The sequence below is a fragment of the Ovis canadensis genome, chromosome 5 (assembly GCF_042477335.2).
Source record: "Ovis canadensis isolate MfBH-ARS-UI-01 breed Bighorn chromosome 5, ARS-UI_OviCan_v2, whole genome shotgun sequence".
NCBI lineage: Eukaryota > Metazoa > Chordata > Mammalia > Artiodactyla > Bovidae > Ovis > Ovis canadensis.
In genome coordinates, this window is record NC_091249.1 from 108,698,494 (window position 1) to 108,714,458 (window position 15,965).

A 15,965-nucleotide genomic window follows, 5' to 3' on the forward strand; every position below is an offset into this window, starting at 1 on the left:
GTTCCTCTGCCTTTTCTAAGACCAACTTGAACATCTGGAAGTTCACGGTTCACGTATTGCTGAAGCCTGGCTTGGAGAATTTTGAGCATTACTTTACTAGCGTGTGAGGTGAGTGCAATTGTGTGGTAGTTTGAGCATTCTGTGGCATTGCTTTTCTTTGGCATTGGAATGAAAACTGACCTTTTCCAGTCCTGTGGCCACTGCTGAGTTTTCCAAATTTGCTGGCATATTGAGTGCAGCACTTTCACAGCATTATCTTTCAGGATTTGAAATAGCTCAACTGGAATTTCATCACCTCCACTAGCTTTGTTCGTAGTGATGCTTTCTAAGGCCCACTTGACTTCACATTCCAGGATTTCTGGCTCTAGGTGAGTGATCACACCATCGTGATTATCTTGGTCATGAAGATCTTTTTTGTACAGTTCTTCTGTGTATTTTTGCCACCTCTTCTTAATATCTTCTGCTTCTGTTAGGTCCATACCATTTCTGTCCTTTATCGAGCCCATCTTTGCATGAAATGTTCCCTTGGTGTCTCTAATTTTCTTGAAGAAAATTCTGCTGTTTTTCTCTAGTTCTTTGCATTGATCACTGAGGAAGGCTTTATTATCTCTTCTTGCTATTCTTTGGAACCCTGCATTCAGATGCTTGTATCTTTCCTTTTGTCCTTTGCTTTTTGCTTCTCTTCTTTTCACAGCTATTTGTAAGGCCTCCCCAGACAGCCATTTTGCTTTTTTGCATTTCTTTTCCATGGGGATGGTCTTGATCCCTATCTCCTGTACAGTGTCACGAACCTCATTCCATAGTTCATCAGGCACTCTATCTATCAAATCTAGGCCCTTAAATCTATTTGTCACTTCCACTGTATAATCATAAGGGATTTGATTGAGGTCATACCTGAGTGGTCTAGTGGTTTTCCCTACTTTCTTCAATTTTATTATGAATTTGGTAATGAGGAGTTCATGATCTGAGCCACAGTCAGCTCCTGGTCTTGTTTTTGTTGACTGTATAGAGCTTCTCCATCTTTAGCTGCAAAGAATATAATCGATCTGATTTCGGTGTTGACCATCTGGTGATGTCCATGTGCAGAGTCTCGGGCTTCCCTTGTGGCTCAGTCAGTCAGTCAGTCAGTATGATTAGATTGACTAAGGCCCAAGGGAAGCCCAAGAATACTGGAGTGGGCAGCCTATCCCTTCTCCAGCGGATCTTCCCAACCCACTAATTGAACCAGGGTCTCCTGCATTGCAGGCGGATTCTTTACCAACTGAGCTATCAGGGAAGCCCAGTAACTCAATAAACATTCATTATTATTCATCATCGTATTCTAACTTCAAAAAACACTATAGGTAATAAAGAACTCAGTAAACATTCATTATTACCCGTATTGTTTTTTGCCTTTTGGAGTCAGAATACTGTGATGAATATCTGTGAAGAAAAAAAGGCTTTTGCTCTTATACTATTATTTCCCTGAGATAAGTTTCTTAGACATAGGATTGCATCTTTGATCCTTGCTGCTGAGTCACCCTCTGCAGGCTGGCTAACGCCTGCTCTGCAGCGCTCAGGGTAAGAGAGAAAGAACGCACCCTGTCCCAGTGAGTGATGCTGTTCTGGGAATGCATGGTGGTGGAAAATGGCACCTCCCCATGTGAGGAGTTTGGCCGTTTTCCAAAACCATTGACTACTGACCAATTGCAATATATTCAATGCACTCTTTCTTTTTAATATTTATATAGTCTTCAGGCTAACATAGGAGAAGGCAATGGCAACCCACTCCAGTACTCTTGCCTGGAGAATCCCATGGGCAGAGGAGCCTGGTAGGCTGCAGTCCATGGGGTCGCTAGGAGTCAGACACGACTGAGCGACTTCACTTTCACTTTTCACTTTCATGCATTGGAGTAGGAAAAGGCAACCCACTCCAGTGTTCTTGCCTGGAGAATCCCAGGGATGGGGAAGCTTGGTGGGCTGCCATCTATCGGGTCGCACAGAGTTGGACACAACTGAAGTGACTTAGCAGCAGGCTAAGATATAAAAAATAAAAAACTTGTTTCACTTTTTGTGTGCTTAGCATTGAGTATATTAGTCTGAATTTTGCTTGAAAAGATATTTGTATTGATAGAAAAATTTGTGCTTGACCACATTGTTAAGGTATCTTCCCCCACTGAAGCTAATATTTTCTTTTTTTTTTCCCCAGAAAAAAGCAACAAGCCTTGGGAGCAGTCAGCTCTCCAGAACTCAGGCTGGTGAAAAAGCCCCGGTCACCAAGGTCAGTTATTTCCTGGACATGAAAAGACACCTGCTTTACAGATATATCACTAGTGGGTGGGACTTGTTGGGAAAGCAAACTTGTCAAATATATCACTGAAAATCGAACAAAGTATCATTTCTGGGCCGGTGGGGGAGGTACAAAGCAACAGGCATGACATTTCTTAATAAGGACTTGATGACTTAAGACCTAATAAAAACATTTGTTTATTATTCTTACTGGCATCTAAAAGTGTCCAAAAATATTAATCATTATTTTAAATGTTTATAAATATTTGATTTTTGCACATACTATGAAATATAGTCTTTCTACTTCTTCAGAAAATAATTCAAATTATCTTTATGAGTATTAAGCATAGCAGGCTCTTGCTAAATGTGCTGTATAATTATCTTATGTAATCCGTCACAACCTTATAATTATTATTCCTTTATACTCGAGGAAACCTGGGGTCAGAGAGGTTAAGTAACCTTGACAAGATCACAAAGCCAGTGAGATGGAGGTCGGGTTCAAACCCAGGCTTCCAGTTCACAAAAGATCCTGGACCTTTTAAAGTCTGACCAAGCCTTCTTTGGTAGTATAACACTACCAAATTTTGCAGCTTATCAAAACCACTGAAATTTCATCTTTCAAGATAAGCTGTAACTACAATTTAAGCTAGTAGTTTTCAATATATAAAGTAGCTATGCTCCTTCCGCTTTAGCTGGTGATCTTCCAGTATGTCCAGGATTATCCAGACCTTAACCTGTTTCAGGATTGCCTATATGACTATTGAAAATAAGCATTTTTTTTTTTTTCCATTGGAACTGGTAGCTCTCCTGTGGAGGGCTGTGGACTTCTTCATTCATGTATGTTGCTTGCTTGGTGAAGGGTTCATATTTTAGAGCCTCCTGGAGCCTCAGCTGCTGTCCAAACCCCTTATAAGTACCCAAACTAAAACCCAGCTGAGACATGAGAAGAGGCTGCCAGGGTATCTCTGCTGCCATTGCCCTTGTTAGTCCTCAAACTCTCTTGTTTGGAGGTCTGCAACTAAAATATATTTTCTGGACATGTCCTATCTTTTGTAATATTATGACTTTTATTTAACTTGCACTTAAATTATGCCTCTAAAAATTCAAAGCTTCATCAGTTCAGTCACTCAATCGTGTCCGACTCTTGGTGACCCCATGGACTGCAGCACGCCAGGCCTCCCTGTCCACCACCAACTCCCGGAGTTCACTCAGACTCACGTCCATTGAGTTGGTGATGCTATCCAAACATCTCATCCTCTGTCGTCCCCTTCTCCTCCTGCCTTCAATCTTTCCCAGCATCAGGGTCTTTTCCAGTGAAAAGACCAGTTCTTTGCATCAGGTGGCCAAAGCTTCATTAGCCAGACCTCAATCTGAGGAGATTTTTAGTGAATGATTTGTACGTGGTTTCCCGAGTTGTCGTTAGCTAAACTCTTGGAGTGTCAGTACACTCTCCAGATCTCCTGCCTGGGAAGAGCCTTTACTCATTTCATTCATTCAAACTCTTAGAGGGTCAGTACTTGTGGAAAATCACACTTAGGTATTTTTGTTTTGTTTCCTTTATTTCCCACCCCGCCCCCCTTGAATTTAGTGGTAAGAAGCAGTCCCTTTTACATCTTTTCTCTACCCAGGAGTATCATCCACTCATTTCTAGGTAGAATTCTCGTAAAGAATTTGGCAACTCTCCTCAAACCTTGCCCCTGCCTCAGGAAGCTGTGGGAGGGAGCTTAGCTGGGAGGCAGAGAATTTAGCCACACAGTGACTGATTTAGTATTTACTGGCAAACTTGTAATTCTCTCCTTGGCTTCTCCAATCCCACTCTTCTATTGTTCTTTATTACTGTGGTTTCCTGACTGGAGTTCCTTCACCAATTTCCTGAATATTGTTTTTTCCAGGATTTAATTCTTCATTCCTTCCTTTTTATATCTTTAACTCTTATAGAGTATTAGAAATATACATATATATATATACTTATATATGTACACATATATATACATATATGTATACATACATATACATATATACTTAGATATGTGCATACATATACATTATATATATATATATATACACACACACCCTTAGTTTTTTAACTTTGTCTTTTGATAACAGATTGAAAGTCCTTAGTATCATCATCACTTAAAAATGACCATTCCTATGCATCATTTAATACCGTTTGTGACCCCCTAAAGCCTTTTATTACACAGTAAATTATCACAACACACAGGCAAATGATATTCTCCCAAAATATAACATGACAATAGTAGATATAATTGGTAGTGAGAATTAGTTCTGGTTTTCATGATTCTGGACACATTCAACTCAAAAGTTAAAGTAAGTGACAATTTTACAATTATTAAGAAAAACTTAGTCTGTATTAAAAATTCAGTATTTAAGCTTATGTAAGCTGTATATAGCTGTATGTTAGAGACTGGTTACCATGTATTGCAGAAATTTTTTATGAGAATTCTTACAAAATCAGTAATTATGTGCACAAATAATATCATTTCTGCTACATAGTCCTGGGTTTGGAGGATCCAAAACACTTAAGTGGCATTGCTATTGCTAAGTCACTTCAGTCGTGTCCGACTCTGTGCAACCCCATAGATGGCAGCCCACCAGGCTCCCCTGTCCCTGGGATTCTCCAGGCAAGAACACTGGAGTGGGTTGCCATTTCCTTCCCCAGTGCGAAAGGTGAAAGCAAAGTCACTCAGTCATGTCCGACTTAGTGACCCCATGGACTGCAGCCTATCAGGCTCCTCCATCCATGGGATTTTCCAGGCAAGAGTACTGGAGTGGGGTGCCATAGTGGCATAAATATTTCTAATTCAAAATCATTATTTTAAGGTGGTTAGTGCTTAAAATTGAATTTTTATAAATTAATAATGAGGTCTAATGAGGCTATAGAAATTAGATTCTTATTAAATAAATAGCTGGGATCCATAATCAGTCATGCAGTTGTATTTTACTGAAAGAGTCTCAGGCAACTTCTATTGTAACCACCAACTAACTCTGGTGAGGAAAGCGAGGTTGAACTTGCATTAAGAACGTCTCTCCAGAAAACTGTGGCTATAAGAAGATGTGCTGGGTAAAGTTATCAGTTCCCATTAGAATCCACTCTGACGACTTCACGCTAGAGGGATTGGTAAGGGCTAGCAGGTAGCTCCTAGAGAACTCCAAAAGGCTCCAGCAGAAAGAATCTATTTCACTTGCCTCCCTGTGGCAGTTCCTCCTCGCCGCCACTGCAGCTCAGCACCTATCACATCACGTTTAGGCCTGGATGCCGGGAACTTGGACACTGCCAGCCTTGAAGGCTGGAAGGCCTTCTAACTCAGACCTACCAGAGGGCGGCGCCTCCACTGGGCTCATTGCCGGGCTCACCCGTGTGAGGCACAGCTGATTGGCCAGTGCGGGTCACGTGCCTTAGCCCTGCTGCAGAGGAATCTGGGGCTGGGAAGGCTCGCACTGTATTGACTGAGCTTCCCTGGTGGCTCAGCTGGTAAAGAATCTGCCTGCAATGCAGGAACCCTGGGTTCGATCCCTGGGTTGGGAAGGTCCCCTGGAGAAGGGAAACGCTACCCACTCCAGTATTCTGGCCTGGAGAATTCCATGGCCTGTATAGTCCATGGGGTCGTAAAGAGTCAGACACGACTGAATGACTTTCAGTAATGAGGATTTTCAGATGTATTGCCAGCTGCCAGCTATTTACATGGAAAGGAAAACAGGAGAACTGCCTAATTGAACTGGAGGGAAAATCGCTGGTTACCACTCCAGTATTCTTGCCAGGAAAAATCCCATGGACAGAGGAGCTGGTTGGCTGGGCCACTGTCCATGAGGTCACAAAAGAGTCAGACACGACTGAGTAACTAAACAAGAACAAACAACAGGTTATGGAGCAACATTAGACCCTTTAAACAGAAGAGGGCACATACAGCTCTGCTCCCAGTTGGAGGGGAGAAGATCTGTGCAAGAATAAGCACCCACCAGAGAATTCCTTCTGTGCTTTTGGTCCTGATTCTGCCATAAATACCTGTTAACCTTGGCAGCACAGCCCTACTTTTCTCATGCATAATGTGAATAAGGGGCAAGGGGCAGGGAATAAACTCAGCATCCAGTGGGTTGCTCAGGACACTCACGTTCAGCTGACACTGAATGCTCAGGCATCCCAGCGTTCAGTGTCAGCCTCACTCACAGAACCTTTGGACCACATGTGGTGGGTGAGATGATTCTGTATGTTGTTAAGTATGCAAGCTTTTTTTATTTCAGTAGTTCTGCATGTGTTTCAGTGTGCTAGAAAAAGTAAAGTAGAACTTCCAAACTCATGATCTCTTGGATCAGTTCAGTTCAGTTCAGTCGCTCAGTCGTGTGCGACTCTTTATGACCCCATGAATCGCAGCACGCCAGGCCTCCCTGTCCGTCACCAACTCCAGGAGTTCACCCAAACTCATGTCCATCGAGTCGGTGATGCCATCCAGCCATCTCATCCTCTGTCGTCCCCTTCTCCTCCTGCCCCCAATCCCTCCCAGCATCAGAGTCTTTTCCAATGAGTCAACTCTTCGCATGAGGTGGCCAAAGTATTGGAGTTTCAGATTTAGCATCAGTCCTTCCAATGAACACCCAGGACTGATCTCCTTTAGGATGGACTGGTTGGAGCTTCTTGCAGTCCAGGGGACTCTCAAGAGTCTTCTGCAACACCACACTTCAAAAGCATCAATTCTTCGGCGCTCAGCTTTTTTTATAGTCCAACTCTCACATCCATACATGACTACTGGGAAAACCATAGCCTTGGCTAGATGGACCTTTGTTAGCAAAGTAATGTCTCTGCTTTTCAATATGCTATCTAGGTTGGTCATAACTTTCCTTCCAAGGAGTAAGCGTCTTTTAATTTCATGGCTGCAATCACCATCTGCAGTGATTTTGGAGACCCCCAAAATAAAGTCAAACACTGTTTCCACTGTTTCCCCATCTATTTCCCAGGAAGAGATGGGACCAGGTGCCATGATCTTCGTTTTCTGAATGTTGAGCTTTAAGCCAACTTTTTCTCTCTCCTCTTTCACTTTCATCAAGAGGCTTTTTGGTTCCTCTTCACTTTCTGCCATAAGGATGGTGTCATCTGCATATCTGAGGTTATTGATATTTCTCCCGGCAGTCTTGATTCCAGCTTGTGATCTCTTGGATAGTTTTGCATAGAACAAGGCTAAGTGAAGTCGCTCAGTCGTGTCTGACTCTGTGACCCCACGGGCTGTAACCTACCAGCCTCCTCCATCCATGGGATTTTCCAGGCAGGAACAGTAGAGTGGGTTGCCTTTTCCTTCTCCAAGGGATCTTCCCCATGGAGGGATCAAACCTGGGTCTCCTGCACTGCAGGTAGACTCTTTACCGTCTGAGCCACCAGGGAAGCCAAGGCTAGATATGCTTAAAACGTAAATCTGTTTTTAAAATATTAAGTAAATATAGTTATGCCAGATTTTAAAAAATAGTGGCTTAGATGGTAAAGAATCTGCCTGCAGTGCAGGAGACCCAGGTTCAATCCCTGGGTTGGGAAAATCCCTTGGAGAAGAGAATGGCAGCCCACTCTAGTGTTCTTGCTTGGAGAACCCCATGGACAGAGGAACCTGGTGGGCTACAATTCGTGGGGTTGCAATGAGTTGAACATGATTGAAGGACGATAACACACATACACAAATAACCGAGGTTTGGGAAACAAGATTCAGAGCAGTATCATTCTAGGACTTCCCCGGTGGCTCAGAGGGTAAAGCGTCTGCCTCCAATGGGGAGACCCAGGTTCAATCCCTGGGTTGGGAAGATTCCCTGGAGAAGGAAACAGCAACCCACCCCAGTACTCTTGCCTAGAAAATCCCATGGATGGAGGAGTATCATTTTAATGCGCATATTCAGTCAGTGAGGTTTTTTATTAAAATGCAGATTCTGACTCAGGAAGTCTGTGGTGGCCTGAGATTCTTTCTGCTTTTCCAACAAGCTCCCAGTTGCTGCTGGTGGTTTGGCAACTGCATTTTGAGCTGCAGAGATGCTGAATTGTGCTGAATGTGGGTAATTTAGATTACTTGTATCTTAGATTACCTAAACTGATCAGGGAATGAGATTATCTAATAGAGATAATCTGGTTAAAATGCAGATTCTCAGGTTCCAAGCCACAAAAATCTGATTCCTCATAAGGGGGTAAGGCCCAGGATTTTCTTTATTTGATAAATACCCTCCAGTTTTTTAGATTCGGGTGATGTGGGGGCCACGCTGGAAGAAGGGACTAGAATAGGGACTAGAATAGACATAGCTTATCTGGGAGCAATACCGTCCTTCTTCATCTCCAAGGAAAAGAGTCCCTTTCTACCTGTCCTGCAGGATAAGCATCTTTGGAAGTTTTATTTCATAACCATGTAATTAGTAATCTGTACCCTTGAAGAGCTCAAATATACTCACCCTCACTGAGAGAGATATGCTGCTTAACCCTGGAGCTGTGGGACTCAGGGCTCATCCCTCTTGAGAAGCGGCCCAAGTCATATTGGTTGTTTGAAATGTCACTGATAAGCTGAGGTTAAGAAACAAAAAAGCAGATAACATACTGACCATGAGCCAAAAAGGAATTTAAGCTACATTTTCATCTAGAAGAATTATGAGGACGGGGTCTTCTCCTCGGGGAATTATAGAATATTAGAGTTGGAAGGACTTTTCTTTCACTTTATTTAAAAGAAGTAAATGAAAAATGATAATAAATAAGGTGGCTGTGGGGAACACCTTGCAGGAGAAGTCAGTGGGACCCCGCCTGCTTTGATTGCTGGGTGGATGTGGGTACCAGCCTGCCCAGATGAACACTCTTCTGAATGCCTGCTGGCCGTCACCTCTGTCTTGGCTGGACACGGAGTGAGTCACTGCTCAGCTGTTGCTAGTGAGGCCTGAATTTCTGGTCCTCAACTACCCACTGCCACTACCTCCTCCACTCACACCCCCAGCTCCCTGTCTAGAGCCTTTATTGTAACCAATTTATGGCTTTGGGGAAAACTGGCTTCCCATATTCTTTAAAATTTTGTAAGTGTTTTCCCTAACCCTAATCACTTATTTTATATTTATTAGTTAGAATTCTTCTATTGACTTTCCAGGTGGCTCAGACGGTAAAGCGTCTGCCTCCAATGTGGAAGACCCAGGTTCAATCCCTGGGTCGAGAACATCCTCTGGAGAAGGAAATGGCACCCCACTCCAGTACTCTTGCCTGGAAAATCCCATGGACGGAGGAGCCTGGCAGGCTACAGTCTATGGGTCGTAAAAAGTCGGACACGACTGAGCAACTTCAAGTGCAAGAGTATTCTTCTACAAGGAAAAGCATTTTCTTATCTCTTCTCAGTATCTAAAGGATATTTATTGGTGGGAATGCGGTGGGGAGGGATTACTATCTGTGTAAGATTAAAACGAAATAGTGACATTTAGCAAAATCATTCCAGACTAGCCAAGGCTACATCTGCCGGCTGATGGAGAAGGGGTAGCTGACCAACAGAAGAAGGAGTAGGTGGCCAACGCTGTCTGCGTTTCAGTTCGCATGCTTTGAGACAAGATTCTCAGGGCGGAGAGGAATTTATTAGTGATCGGTTAAGTTTCCTGATTGCCCATGAATTGGTTGAGTATATATAAAAACATATTTATTTATGGCAGTATGAATTCAGCATTCTTATTTTATTCAGTGGCTTAAAATCCATTCTTATTTTGAAATGTTTAGTCATAATGTATAATGAACACTAATTCAGTAGAATTTTGGTTCTGTTAAACCACTCTTTAGAAAGCAAAATCTGTTATGGGATGTAAAATGTTAATTTACTCCGTAGTTTTAAAAGCGACATTTGGGGGCGTGTGTTCGCAGAGACAGCCTTGGAGCGGTAGACCAATGCCATCAGCGGGTGACCTGCCTCGCGTTGTTTTGTTAGCCAGCCCGGAGGATGCCAGCCCCGCAGTCAGAGCGGGCATCGCCCCCTCCACGAACCGCGCGGGGCTGCGGGGGAGGTGCTGCCCGGGGCGGGCAGAGGAGGGCGGGGAGCGGCCTGCGTCGCGCGTCTCGGGACCGCCCCGCCGCGTCCCTCTCCGAGCGCTCGGCTGCGGCTGCAAACTGAAACCGCGAGGGCCAAGCGCAATCGGGAATGCAGACGTCCCGCAAGCCCGGCTGAAGTCTCCAGGGCCCCGAAGCCGGACGCAGAGTGAGTACTGATTTCGGCCGCTTGTCCCCGAGGCTGCGGCGGCTTCCCGGGCCGGCGGGCTCCCAGCGCCTGGACGTGCGCCCCGACCAGTCCCTTGACCTTTAAGATCCATCTCCTTCCAGTGGGTTCTAAGCTCCCTTGCGTTACTTGCCGACCCCTCCTCCCTGTCGGTGCCGCAGTGGCTGGCTGCTGGACTGGGAATGAATCTCGTGATCGTACAGGGTAGAGTTCCAAAACCAGGGATTTGTGTGACCTGGAAAAAATGCTGAAAGACAAAAAAGAAAGAGCAGCAGCTCTGTGGATTCGGTTTGTCCCTGTGATCTTTAGGATTAGACCCCGTCTTCTCCCCGCGCCCTGCCCCCTCCGCCGTGGTGACCTCCGTTTTAGAGGATGACTTCACTGTGTGTAACCTCTCCGGGAGCTGGTGATGGACAGGGAGGCCTGGCGTGCTGCGATTCATGGGGTCGCAAAGAGTCGGACACGACTGAGCGACTGAACTGACCTCTCCGTGTACCTGATAACATGCTGGGTGTGGCGTGGCCGATGTTGTGACTTGTTTTGGTTCTGTTTCCTTGAACACAGCCTGAGGCAGTGGTCGGATGACATCACAAAGAGTGGTGTTTAGTGCTTGTCTTTCAAGAATGCAAAATGTTTTCGTGGAGATTTGACAGTCTCTTCTGCACTGTTAGAGTGGTCCTGTCCGGGCTGGTTCTTTATTCCCATTTTACAGCTTGAGAAAAGGAGGCTGAGAGTTTAAGAAGCGTCCTCCAAGGGTGGGACCTTGGGACCTCTGACCAGTCCCCTGGGGAATCCACCTGTACCTACATCAGAGGCATGGGACTGCCTAATTGGCAGTTCTGGAAAGTTCCTGTTATATGAGATGTTTTCAAGAGGGAAAACCTCTGCATTGCAGGGAGGGTCAATAAGGAGTGGCACCTGCTGTTTAAAGCTGGCAAGTTTATTTTCTAATGAAGAGTGCCTCTTCCTGACATGTTGTTTGTGGAAACTGAATTTAACTTTTGCACGATGATTTTTCAGTATCTAAAGGATATGTATTACTAGGAATGGGGTGGGGAGGAGATTGCTGCCTGTGTAAGATTAAAACAGAATAGTGACACTTGGCAAAATCATGCTAGACTAGCCAAGGCTACATCTACCCACTTGGAGAAGGGGTAGCTGGCCAATAGCAGTGAGGATAGAGGGGGAATCCTGGTAGAGGCAGCAAGAACCCTTGATGACTGTTTAAAAAAAAAAGTGAACTTTGCAGACTGCCTGATGTGTTTACGAAGCAGTGCCTTCAAGTATAAACGGTGTCTGTTTCAGTTCTCATGCTTTGAGAGAAGATTCTCAGTGCAGAGAGGAGTTTATTAGTGGTCAGTTAAGTTTCTTGATTGTCCATGAACTGGCTGAGTATAATTCTTCTCTCAGCAATGAAGATTTAAAAGAGAACAAGTAAACTGATCATTTGAAAAAGATTAAGGGTAACATGGGAAGTTAATTTGAATTCAGTTCATAAAGTCAGCCGAATATTTGTGTTCCTATTCATTGTTTATAATAACAACTATCTGTAAGGCATCACTACTTCTTAGCTGGAAGTATTTACGTTTCCCACAATATGAACCACTTAATCATTCAGTCCTATTTAAATAAAAAGCCCACAATCTGTGTTCTCTTGTGTACATAGATATCTTTGTCTCTTCTCTTTACCTCACAGTGCCCTCATTTTAGAGACTATTTGAACCTGGGATATGTGTTTTAGCATCAGTGTGTCTGGCCTCATAAGAAGGAGCTATTTTATCCTGTAGTTTTTTATATATTGAATTGATGGGAATACCAGACCACCTGACCTGCCTCTTGAGAAATCTGTATGCAGGTCAGGAAGCAACAGCTAGAACTGGACATGGAACAACAGACTGGTTCCAAATAGGAAAAGGAGTACATCAAGGCTGTATATTGTCACCCTGCTTATTTAACATCTATGCAGAATACATCATGAGAAACGCTGGGCTGGAAGAAACACAAGCTGGAATCAAGGTTGCTGGGAGAAATATCAATAACCTCAGATATGCAGATGACACCACCCTTATGGCAGAAAGTGAAGAGGAACTAAAAAGCCTCTTGATGAAAGTGAAAGAGGAGTGAAAAAGTTGGCTTAAAACTCAACATTCAGAAAACATTCAGAAGATCATGGCATCCAGTCCCATCACTTCATGGGAAATAGATGGGGAAACAGTGGAAACAGTGTCAGACTTTATTTTGGGGGGCTCCAAAATCACTGCAGATGGTGACTGCAGCCATGAAATTAAAAGACACTTACTCCTTGGAAGAAAAGTTGTGACCAACCTAGATAGCATATTCAAAAGCAGAGACATTACTTTGCCGACTAAGGTCCATCTAGTCAAGGCTATGGTTTTTCCAGTGGTCATGTATGGATGTGAGAGTTTGACTGTGAAGAAGGCTGAGTGCCGAAGAATTGATGCTTTTGAACTGTGGTGTTGGAGAAGACTCTTGAGAGTCCCTTGGACTGCAAGGAGATCCAACCAGTCCGTTCTGAAGGAGATCAGCCCTGAGATTTCTTTGTAAGGAATGATGCTAAAGCTGAAACTCCAGTACTTCAGTCACCTCATGCGAAGAGTTGACCTATTGGAAAAGACTCTGATGCTGGGAGGGATTGGGGGCAGGAGGAGAAGGGGATGACCGAGGGTGAGATGACTTGATGGACGTGAGTCTGAGTGAACTCTGGGAGTTGGTGATGGACAGGCAGGCCTGGCGTGCTGCGATTCATGGGGTTGCAGAGTCAGACACGACTGAGCGACTGAACTGAACTGATACTGAGAAAGTACAATGGGTCTTCACAAACAGTTGTGTTTTATTTTTTTTCTCTGTGAATAGCTTTTAACTAAAAACTGTCAGTTACCCAGTGTTTCTCAACAGAGTACTAATGGCATTTGGGTTGACAGTTCTTAATTGGGCGGGCTCTCTTGTTCCCACTAAATGCCAGAGCGTGACAAAAACGCTGTCATGCACACATTTTAAAATACTCCTTCATTGGATGCTGCCCCCCTCCCCCGCCATGGTTAAGATCAGTCGGTACACTATTTTTATGGAAAGCCATAAATATAATTACTCAGTCCCATTGTTTCCAGTCTTTAAGGGTCCTTTACAGCATCTCTTAAGACAGGTTGACTTCTGAGCAAGTCCATACATATATTTGAACCTTGAAGATTTGGGTGGAGGCTATGTGTAATCCTATTGCTAAAGTGACATTGTTAGCTTTGTGCCCTCCTGTTCACATTAGGCAATAATAATAAATTATTAGCAAGTGACTTTAATAGGTTTCAGAAAACGAACAGATCAACACAATCTGTATTAGATCAGCGTTTTGGCTCAGTGGTTAAGATTCTGCCTGCCAAGCAGAAGACGTGGGTTCTGTCTCGGGGTTGGAAAGATCCCCTGGAGAAGGAAATGGCAAACCACTCCAGTATTCTTGCCTGGAGAATCCCATGGACGGAGGAGCCTGGCAGGCTACAGTCCATGGGGTCACAAAAGAGTCGGACATAACTTACTGACTAAATAGCGCAAAAAAAAAAAAAAATCAGCATTAATAGTTATAACTACACTTATTGACAATTACTGTGTTCTAGGCATATGTCAAGCACTTTACATGATCTGATGATGAGGAAGAGAGGAGGCAGACACCCTTATCATGTCCACTTTACAGATTAAGAGAGCAAGAGCCTGATCTTTTAACCACTGCCCTGTGTTGTTTCTCAGGACATGTTTAACAGCTCTCCATAAAATACTTCCTAAAAAATGAGTTGCAGTGGGTGAAGTTCCCGCACACTGAAGTCTCGTTTGACTATAGCGTCTCATTTGGCTATGGTTACTTTTGTTAGAATAGCAGATTTTTATTCTACTGTGAGCCCTTTGAAGACAAGATCCACATCTTTGGACCACCACCGCATCTTCCATGGTGCCTTCTGCATACTAACTGCTCGATAAATGTTTGTTGAATTGAAAAAGAAGATTTTTTTTTTCTCTCAATTTGAACAGAGCCCTAAGATACTATCGAGCTAGTGTAGAGATTTACACTAGGTAGGCAGAAAAGGTAAAACAATATTCGTTTTTGTTCTCTAAGCTGTATGAGCATTTACAGCTTAATATCTATTAGTCCATTAGCTAAAGATTAGGTAATTGAAAAAGATCCATCAGTTCAGTTCAGTTCAGTCGCTCAGTCGTGTCCGACTCTTTGTGACCCCATGAATCACAGCACGCCAGGCCTCCCTGTCCATCACCAACTCCCGGAATTCACTCAGATTCGCATCCATCGAGTCAGTGATGCCATCCAGCCATCTCATCCTCTGTCGTCCCCTTCTCCTCCTGCCCCCAATCCCTCCCAGCATCAGAGTCCTTTCCAATGAGTCAGCTCTTCGCGTGAGGTGGCCAAAGTACTGGAGCTTCAGCTTTAGTATCATTCCTTCCAAAGAAATCTGAGGGTTGATCTCCTTCAGAATGGACTGGTTGGATTTCCTTGCAGTCCACGGGACTCTCAAGAGTCTTCTCCAACACCACAGTTCAAAAGCATCAATTCTTCGGTGCTCAGCCTTCTTCACAGTCCAACTCTCACATCCATACATGACTACTGGAAAAACCATAGCCTTCAGTAGACGGACCTTAGTCAGCCAAGTAACGTCTCTGCTTTTGAATATGCTATCCAGGTTGGTCATAACTTTCCTTCCAAGGAGTAAGCGTCTTTTAATTTCATGGCTGCAATCACCATCTGAAGTGATTTTGGAGCCCAAAAAAATAAAGTCTGACACTGTTTCCACTGTTTCCCCATCTATTTCCCATGAAGTGATGGGACCAGATGCCATGATCTTCGTTTTCTGATTGTTGAGCTTTAAGCCAACTTTTTCGCTCTCCTCTTTCACTTTCATCAAGAGGCTTTTTAGTTCCTCTTCACTTTCTGCCATAAGGGTGGTGTCATCTGCATATCTGAGGTTATTGATATTTCTCCCAGCAATCTTGATTCCAGCTTGTGCTTCTTCCAGTCCAACGTTTCTCATGATGTACTCTGCGTAGAAGTTAAATAAGCAGGGTGACAATATACAGCCTTGACGTACTCCTTTTCCTATTTGGAACCAGTCTGTTGTTCCATGTCCAGTTGTAACTATTGCTTCCTGGCTTGCATACAGATTTCTCAAGAGGCAGGTCAGGTGGTTTGGTATTCCCATCTCTTTCAGAATTTTCCACAGTTTATTGTGATGCACACAGTCAAAGGCTTTGGCATAGTCAGTAAAGGAGAAATAGATGTTTTTCTGGAACTCTCTTGCTTTTTCCACGATCCAGCGGATGTTGGCAATTTGATCTCTGGTTCCTCTGCCTTTTCTAAAACCAGCTTGAACATCAGGAAGTTCAATATGAACTCTTTTCGTTTAACTTCTACAATGGGCAGCCATGGTGCAGAGGATACAGACATGACGCATGGCCCATATAACAAATATA

The 15,965-nt window shown here is 43.8% G+C and overlaps 1 protein-coding gene across 22 annotated transcripts in view; it reads left to right on the forward strand.

Annotated features, from left to right (window-relative positions):
- The window catches only part of CAST (calpastatin), a 132,635-nt gene that overhangs the window by 39,082 nt on the left and 77,588 nt on the right, over window positions 1-15,965 (forward strand). For 15 of the 22 annotated variants that reach the window (XM_069592630.1, XM_069592631.1, XM_069592619.1 and 12 more), the window contains exon 3: window positions 2,189-2,260. In XM_069592630.1, the coding sequence (XP_069448731.1) occupies window positions 2,189-2,260 (72 nt within the window). Of the gene's footprint in view, window positions 1-2,188; window positions 2,261-10,111; window positions 10,461-15,965 lie in introns of those variants that run through there. The other 7 variants (XM_069592635.1, XM_069592636.1, XM_069592637.1 and 4 more) reach the window with 1 other exon arrangement.